At 35.9% G+C, this 9,464-nt stretch overlaps 2 protein-coding genes across 2 annotated transcripts; one reads left to right on the forward strand and one right to left on the reverse strand.

Moving 5' to 3' along the window:
• Positions 1-1,139: 1,139 nt before the first annotated feature.
• On the forward strand, positions 1,140-3,744 carry LOC108459686 (pentatricopeptide repeat-containing protein At3g26782, mitochondrial). The gene is made up of 2 exons (XM_017759087.2): positions 1,140-2,171; positions 2,282-3,744. The coding sequence occupies exons 1-2, from the start codon at positions 1,236-1,238 to the stop codon at positions 3,323-3,325; spliced, it is 1,980 nt and encodes a 659-aa protein (XP_017614576.1). The 5' UTR covers positions 1,140-1,235; the 3' UTR covers positions 3,326-3,744.
• A 625-nt stretch (positions 3,745-4,369) lies between these two features.
• LOC108457645 (V-type proton ATPase subunit C) lies at positions 4,370-8,517 on the reverse strand. The gene is made up of 11 exons (XM_017756702.2): positions 8,201-8,517; positions 8,051-8,119; positions 7,699-7,826; positions 7,489-7,588; positions 7,316-7,383; positions 7,094-7,235; positions 5,813-5,929; positions 5,531-5,656; positions 5,362-5,445; positions 5,196-5,275; positions 4,370-4,840 (listed from the first exon to the last, which is right to left on the reverse strand). Exons 1-11 carry the CDS (start codon positions 8,312-8,314, stop codon positions 4,741-4,743), a joined length of 1,128 nt encoding a protein of 375 aa, XP_017612191.1. The 5' UTR covers positions 8,315-8,517; the 3' UTR covers positions 4,370-4,740.
• Between the last annotated feature and the right edge of the window lie 947 nt (positions 8,518-9,464).

Raw genomic sequence — 9,464 nt, forward strand, 5'->3', positions numbered from 1 at the left:
TGAAAGACCCTCAACTTAATTCACCTGCTACTCTAAAATCAACGAGTTTCAGCAGACATCTCAGATGTACGCGGTTTTGTGACAATTCCGGCATCAGATAACCTCCAATCATCTCAAGAATGTATACCCAAGCATATCGTATTCTTTCTAATTCATTCAAAATCATTATTCGGCTCTGAAAATGTGTCTCGTAACCAGCCCGTCTCGATCCGACCTCTGTTAATATTATCTAGAATATCACCGAAAAGCTCGTAGCATACGGCCCCCCAATCAGCAGATTGAGCAGCCCCGGTGACTGCTTACCCATCGACCAGCAATCCCAATTGCAATTGCACATCTTCTAGAGTGATAGTACACTCTCCGCATGGAAGATGGAAAGTGTGCGTCTCGGGTCTCCACCTCTCTATCAATGCACTGATTAGTTTCGGGTCCAACTTGCACCCCCGACTTATCGTGGCCACGTACCAAAAATCTGCTTCCTGTGGGTAATTCTCTATCAATGGCGATGGAAAACCAGGCATATTACGATATAGCATTGCAACACCCGATTTACAGACTGTTATAAAAAATTATAAAATAAATATTAATTAAAGTTGCATAAATGAAAAAAAAAATAAATACTATTAAAAAATTAATTAAACTTATCACTTACCATTGTCATTGGATCGACGAAGATGTGTTTCGTATCGAGACGAATTAATTCTCCGGCCATTGCTAACACGATCGAATATTTTTGTAATTTAAAAAATAAAACGAATTCAAAAAAAATTTAAACAAAGCTTTTTTGTAAAAATTAGAGAGAGCTTAACAAAAATTGAGAGAAATTTGAGAGAATTTGGAGAGAATTTAGAGAGAATTGTGAGAGGATTATTGTGTGAAAAAACGAAAGGGGGAGGGGCCTTTTATAGTTTTTTTTATTTGACCGTTAGAGTTCAAACGGTCATGTGACCATTGGGGGCAAAACGCTTCCCTGGGGGAGCGTTTTGCTGACACGTCCCCTGACTTTGCGTTGATGTGGACGCGCTTTCGGGGAAAATGACATTTTTCGGTAAATAATCAAAGAATCGGGCTATTTCAGTAAATAATAATATAAAAGGGCTTTTTTTAGTAAATTGTCCATATGTTATGGATGCAGCTTGAATTTTCCCCACAATACGTCAAAACAGTAAGTATATAACATACAGGAAAGCAGCACTCCACTGGCAACTTGAATTCAAACCCAAAGCTGAAAGCCAATGAAGATTGTAAATCCAAGTTCAGCATTCACCAAAACTGCTTTGAAAAGTCACTTCTCAACGAACTCCAACCTCACAATATGGTTCAACAAATACTTAGACAAATCCAGCGTCTTCTCTTGGAACTCAATCATCGCCGACTTAGCTCGCGCTGGCGACTCTACCCAAGCTCTCAAAGCCTTCCATTCAATGCGCAAGCTTTCTCTTAAACCGAACCGATCCACTTTCCCTTGCACTATCAAGGCTTGCTCCGCTTTGCTTGATCTTTATTCCGGAAAACAAACCCATCAACAAGCTTTAATCTTTGGCTATCACTCTGACCTCTTTGTATCCTCAGCTCTCATTGATATGTACTCAAAATGTGGCCAACTCAGAGATGCCCGAATCTTATTTGATCAAATTCCTCAACCAAATATCGTGTCTTGGACTTCTATGATTACAGGATATGTCCAGAACAATAATCCCTGTCAAGCTTTGTTGCTTTTCAAGGAATTGTTGATTCAGGAAAGTGAAAATGATAGAGATGTTGCAAACGAACCCGTTTTTATTGATTCAGTAGCTATTGTTTCTGTCCTTTCGGCTTGTTCTCGTGTTCCTATAAAAGGAGCAAGTGAAGGGGTTCATGGAATGGTCATAAAGAAGGGTTTTGATGGAGAAGTGGGTGTTGGAAATACATTGCTGGATGCATATGCTAAAAGAGGGGATGTGGCTCTGTCTAGGAAAGTGTTTGATGCGATGGTTGAGAAGGATGAGGTTTCTTGGAATTCTATGATTTCTGTTTATGCACAAAATGGATTGTCTAATGAGGCTTTGGAGGCTTTCTATGGGATGGTAAGGGATAATAATGTCAATTACAATGTCATTACACTTTCTTCTGTGCTGTTAGCTTGTGCTCATTCTGGTGCTTTGCAAGTCGGCAAGTGTGTGCATGACCAGGTACTATTACAGTTTCTTTACTTTCCCTAATATAATTAATCTCTTGGTAGAATTATTTTGTGAAGTGTCAAGTCTTTAATGGGGTCTAGGATTTGTGCTTTTCTACGTAGGTTATAAAGATGGATTTGGAGAATACTGTGATAGTGGGAACCTGCATTATTGACATGTATTGCAAATGCGGGAAAGTTGAAATGGCAAGGAAGGTATTTAATTGTATGAGAGAGAAGAATGTTAGGTCATGGACTGCCCTGATTGCTGGTTATGGAATGCATGGCCGTGCCAAAGAAGCTTTGGAGGTCTTCTACAAGATGATAAGTGATAGGGTCACACCAAATTACATAACTTTCGTGTCAGTTCTTGCAGCTTGTAGCCATGCAGGTCTGCTACAAGAGGGTTGGGATTGTTTTAATGCAATGAAAGAAGAATTCAAAGTAGAACCTGGGCTGGAACATTATAGTTGCATGGTTGATCTTCTCGGACGAGCTGGACATCTCAACCATGCGTACAACTTGATCAAGCAAATGAAGGTAACACCTGATTTTGTAATCTGGGGCTCACTTCTCTCGGCTTGTAGGATTCACAAGAATGTGGAGCTTGCAGAGATTTCTGCCAATAAGTTGTTTGAATTAGACTCGAATAATTGCGGGTATTATGTCTTACTTTCTAACATATACGCTGATGCTGGAAGGTGGGAAGACGTCGAGAGAATGAGAATTCTTATGAAGGATCGTGGGTTGGTTAAACATCCTGGTTTCAGTTTGGTTGAACTGAAAGGAAGGATACATGTTTTCTTGGTTGGAGATAAAGAGCATCCTCAACATAAGAAAATATACGAGTATCTGGAAGATCTATATGTGAAGCTGCAAGGAGTTGGTTATACACCCAAGTTGACATCAGTTCTCTATGATGTTGATGAGGAAGAGAAAGGATTGACATTGCGGGTTCATAGTGAGAAGTTGGCGGTTGTGTTTGCAATTATGAATACGGTTCCTGGTGCAACAATCCATGTTATTAAGAATCTTAGGATTTGTGGGGACTGTCATACCTTCATTAAGTTGATTTCAAAGATTGTTGACCGGGAAATTGTTGTAAGAGATTCAAAACGATTCCATCATTTCAAAGATGGATTCTGTTCCTGTGGAGATTATTGGTGACATATATACATCTTTGACATGGATTGACAAGGTGTTGATGAGGGCTGTCTAAAGGATTTGGGATGTAAGAAATTTGAGTCCAAAGTGTGAAAAGAGAGCCGACTGTTGAGATGCTCCATTCCATCCTAAGGAGTGATATGAAGGGATGCATGCATTAGTACCTTCTAACAGTACAGATTGAGCAGAGTTAGATGGTTGATGGATGAATTGTGAGAGAAGAGTAGGTATTTTATTTTCAGATACATATAGCTAAACAAATACAATTCGATTCTAATTCCAAAATAAGAAGAAACCAAGCATCTGCCGGCAGTAGGTAATAATAAAAAATCATCATTCTTTGGAGTTAAAGCTATGTCATGATTTGTACTGTTACATTAATGCTCAACTAACAATTTCTTTTAAGTGAAGTGGTAAGATAAGAGCTGCTCAATTTGGAATCCTTCTTTAATGAATCAATACCAATTGCGGTGTTCGGTGTTTTAATAGGCCTGCAAAACCATCTCATAGGATTGGTTCCGAGTGTGGAAAACTTTTGGTCTTATTGATAGTTAGAGGTGAAATTTCACTTATTTTTTTCTGGTCTTGGTTTAAAGCTTTTGGTTAAAATGTCGAATGTTTTTGTAATCTTTACAAATTTGAAATTTAATTCTTAATATATTTTTTATCACTTGGTAATAATATAACTAAAATATGACATACTGAACTTAAATTTAACAAAATAATCTTTAACAATTTAAACTAAAATTTGAATCTGAAAGGTAAAAGGTAAGAGGATTAAACTCCTAAAAATAAAAATCAAATTTACAAAAAGCATAAGGGCTAGTGCCATATTTTAACCAAAAATCTTAATTGGATGGAAGGAAACATTGATTTCTCTATGAATCACTTTAACGTAGAATGAGAGGCCTCTAAGCTGATTTGCACCGAGGAGACAGAATGTGAAGATTTGTGAATTAATTTCACTCATTTATTAAAAGTATAGGTAAATAAACAGTAGTTTAATATAAAAATTTAAATTCACTGATTTGCCATCGACTCAATTCATTTACTGATATCAAAATCTTACTTGTAATTATATATATGAATAAATAAATTTTTAAAAGGCTTCGAAAATTTAGAATACAAAAGTTGCAGACAGCTTCTCCACAAGGGTTCATCCACCATGTTCCACAAAAATCCTTAAAATGGAGCTTCTATTCTCTTCCCTAACCTTTCCTGGAAAGGAAGGCAGGCAGGCTATGCTGAGGTGAGGGGAGTATGCCCATAAATAACTAAAGAATCGATCTATCAAACCAAATATACAGACAGCAAATGCATCTCCAACGCTTTACCTTATTTCTTCTTATTATTAACTGTTATTATTATTATGATTACTGATGTCTTGATGGATATGCTTGAAGAAATCAACAACAGTTTCAAGCAATATTGATCGTGAAGGAGACATAGGGATGGGCGTCAGTGTCACCTCCTAAACCAGCCATTGCTCCACCTTCATCTTCAGTCTTCCAGTATGTACTGCATTTTTTGTTTAAGGAGAGGATTAGATCAATGTCAAATCAGGGATCAATCTAAGGGTATAACTTTAGTAAACCAATCTAACTAGGCAACTGTTTTCAGGACTTCACAATGATTTTGCACTATCACCTATTACCTCGGTATCTTCAGGATTTGCATGCATGCATGCCCATTGTTATTCATGTACACACAAACTGAGAAAACGCACTATGTGTATTATAACTCATTTCAACAAAATTTCCAGTTGAGTGGACAGATTAGCAAAATGTAGCCATGACAGCTGCCTGACCCCATGTTTCAACATTTTTACAACATACTCACACCAAAAATAAAAATAGAGGCCTTTTACACTTGCCTGTTTGCACTATCACATAACCCTTCCAGGATGCTCCGCACTTTCTTCTCACCCTTCACAGATGGGGATAGAACACAGGCCTGATATCAGTTCAAAACCAGCAGTCAGACAAATCTACCAAGTGTTGATTCAGAAACAATAAAAGAATCAACGAGTTCACAATTACCAAGAAAGATGGTGGTAAACCATATCTCAGAATGCTCTCTGCAAAGACGCGTACAGCACAAAAGTGCATCCAGGAGCTGAAAACCTACAGGCAAGCAACTTATTCAAAAAAACAGTTCAAAACTTAGAAAGACTCGAGAATATCAAAGGAAATGGAAAATACACAATACCTCTCCATAACTAGCATAGCACCATTGCAAAAGAGAGCTTCGCAACATATCTTGGTCTTGTACCAATTTTTCTAGTTCCTGCTTTCGGCTCTCTTGTGCTTCTGGACTATATTCAAAATCACGAACCTGAATGGCATCAAAAGTAATGCACCAAAAAGATGGGAATAAAATATCCTCCAAAAGAGTTATTTTATTTTTTAAATTAAAGATCACGTACTCCATACATGGAATGGCCAAAAACTAGTACTCGTATAGAAAAAAACAACCATTGAATGTACTCACTTGGAAGCCTCTTTCACGTGCGCTAGTTCTGAAATTGTCTGCAACACGACCAAATAACGTAACAGTGTAGAGAGCATATTCATTATCTTCATACAACTTCTTGGAGGACCTAGGGACCTGAAAATGCATTGCTTTGTTACACAGAATGACTTCAACATACAATAATTAAGTTTAATAGCTACGAGTTTGCCGATACAATGAGTGAATACTACAATCACTATGAGAAATAGTTCTAGATAAGAAGCTAAAACCTATGCTACTCGGACTTAAGTGTGTGTCGGTCACAAGTATGTATAGGACATGGGTGTAATTAGACTTGTATTTGGAGAATCCTGGAAGATCATATCCTTGTGTTCATGTGTCGGACATGAGTATCGAACACAGGTGCTTCAAGAAGAATGAAGAGTCCAAGCAACATAGGCTAAAACAACCCTTATCATCAATAAAGCTACAAATTTAATCCCCAAAATAAAAACTCTATTTCTTGCATCACTAGCAATAAACTGGAATAACTGGTCCGCTTCACAATGTTCAACTCTTCCAGATTGGCATTGTGAAAAGAAAATCAGGGCCAAAAAACAGAATTGGCTGCGATACGACGTGCGATTGAAGAATTGTCACATGCAATCTAGCTAGGCAGATCTTGTGGCAACCTAGCATAAATTGCACATGACAATTCTTCAAGGCATGTCTTATTGCAGCCAATATTGTTTCTTGACCCTGATTTCCTGTTCCTTGACCTCTAATGTGTCTAACCATGGCTTAAAAGGCAAACCCAACTGTAAACACTAGAATCTAGTTAGGTTCTCATACCAAAATTGATGTCGTTTAGGGAGAAAACAACAGTAGTCAAAAGAAATAAGGCTGGAAAATGAGCTAGAAAGAAGTTGGAACTCTAGAAAAGATAGGGAGTTTCTCACTTTTAATTTAAAGAAAATAATAAGCACAAAAATAATAAAGTTATTGGCTGTAAAGCTTACTGCTTATATATACTAGGTTTCTTGCATGTAAAGTTACTAAGCTTTCTTGTAAATAAAACTTTATTCGTAGCCCTAGATTTAAATTCTAAAAAAAAACTAACAATCCTAGCCGTCTGTCATATGTTAATGAAAAATAAATAAATAAATAATATAGTAATAAATAGATAAAAAGCTCCGGCACCACAGATGTTTCAAAAATATCACAAGAATAACTGCTCTGGCAGGTAGCATTTTATATAGCAAGTGGCTATGAATTGACGGCTAGAGTTAGCACTTTGAGCCAAGAATGATATTGCTTTACCACATAGGTAGTCAATGTTTCGTAACTTGATAGCCAATCCTTCTGAGAATACTTAGGAACAACTGCAAGGAGAGTCACCAGGTGTTCCGAAGTAATGATATCCTCTGGCTTCACTAGATTAGATAGATCACGAACAGCCAAGCTAAAATAGGCAGAAATAAATCAGCTATTAAACCAAAACATTCTGGCATATGCAACAATCAAGTGAAGCAGTAGTCACACCTTCCACTTTGCTTTCGGTTGATGGCATTAAGCTGCCCGCGCACATTGTTATACTCAGCAACACGAACCTAACATAATAAACAACACTTTAAAGCCCAAATTCCCATTCAACCTATTCGAGTAAAAAACCAACATGCATTATAAATAAGAAAATCCAGAAAAGGAATCACTACCTTGAGATCATCCTCAATCTTTGCCACTTGAGTGTGAATACCATCAACAATTTCCCTCAAAGGGGACATAGTTGGGTACTTTGCTTCATCCCAAACAAACCTGCCATCAAATCACCAAAACCAAGTTGAATTGAAACCCATCATCCATAATACCCTATCAGATTTATAACGAATGCCACATCCATTTATTGAAGTTAGGAAAATTTTTACCTGGTTAGATAAGAATCAACGGGCACTCCATCAACAGTGAGAGCATTGGTTTCCAAGCCAGATACCCTCTCCAGTTCCTCGATCTGCCTCCTGATCTTGTGGGAAACTCCTTCGATAAAGGTATTTGACTGCACATACATCGAAATCACCAAAAGAAAAGGAGGAAATAAAAGATTAAAACTCAAAACCAAATCAAGAGTGTCTAAATCAGAAGTTGATAAAAATTAATCTGAGGGCTTCGGTGTAATCATTAGAAAAAGAACAGATCTAAGGTAGACAAGAATTCGGTGAAGAAAAAGCAGAAAGAAAATAAATTGAGGAAGAATTGAATGAGTAAAAAGAGGGAAATTACTTTCAAGAGATCATCACTGAGAGCGAGTAGGGAATCAAGAGTTCCAACACGGAGATTGGGTATATTGAACTGCAATCAAAAGAGAAGGATTAGGAAATCAGATCTAATTGGGGGAGAGAGGAACAGAAAAGAAACAAGATAGATAGATACTCGGTAGAGAGGAGTGTCGAAGGAATGCTTGGAGATTTGATCCTGTAAGTTATTCCAAAGAGTGGAGGCTGAGCTCTGAACCGGAAGAGACACCACCCAGTATCTGCTCGCCATTGATGACACAAAGGTAAAAATAATACAAAACAGAGAAACACAAAGACAGAGATTGAGGTCCAAAGGTTGCTTCTCGTGGCTACGGCAATAATAGGCCAACGTAAGGAAGTATCATAAAATCCACTATTATTTCCACTTCCACTTCCACTTTCTCTCTCTTTTTTTCTTTTTTCTCTCCTCTTATTTTATTACGATAAAAAACCTATTTCTATTATTATTCAAAATACTTTTCAAAATTCAATTTAAGTCCCTCTCATCTTTTTACGAAACAAATATATTAATTAAAATATTAACTGTTGACATGGCCATTAAAAGTCACTTAATTCACATCCACACCGATTCAAAATTTAGAAGAAAATAAAAATCAAAATAATATTTTTAAAAGAGAATTCAAGTTATGATTGTCATGTTCATTCATCTATTTGTCTAAAATAATTTTAAAATTATAAAAGAAAAGAAAATATTAAATTTATTAAAATTATAGAAAAAATAAGGATAAACTACAAAAATAGTCACCTCGCTATGCCTTTGGTTCTATTTTGGTCACCTAACTATTATTATTTTTTTGATATAATCATTTAACTTTTGAAATTAAATATTTTAGTCACTCTCCATGATATGAGTGATGACGCCTTCTTTTTATTAGTTTAATAATAATTTATTCTTTAATATGTACACGTTCTAACAATTTGATCTTAAATTTAAAAAATTCAATCAACTCACCCTCAGTTAAAAAAGATTATCATTTTAATTCAAATTTTAAAATTCAATATAACTCTAATTGAAGAGGAAAATATTTTTTTTTAAAAAAAAACTTTTATATCACCAAAAGGAAAATTCCGACAAAAATGTTGACTACCATTAATAAAAAAACATTATGATAATCAAACTAGAAAACCCAAATCTCATCTCCAAAAAGGAAGGTTAGAAGAAAACTAAAACCATAAAACTCTATTTAACTTTATGAACTATATTTTGTTGCTTTCCTTCATAATCATGAGTTTTTGCCTTCTTACCTTCAAGGTCTTGATCCACCACCATTGTTTACACTTTTTTAAAAATTCATTCTGTAAACTATAAACAACTTTATTGATTGTTTTTAAAATATTTTTTAACTTTTAGAATTAGAATTAAATCAGTAAATTTTATA

This window comes from Gossypium arboreum, chromosome 4 (genome assembly GCF_025698485.1).
Source record: "Gossypium arboreum isolate Shixiya-1 chromosome 4, ASM2569848v2, whole genome shotgun sequence".
Lineage (NCBI taxonomy): Eukaryota > Viridiplantae > Streptophyta > Magnoliopsida > Malvales > Malvaceae > Gossypium > Gossypium arboreum.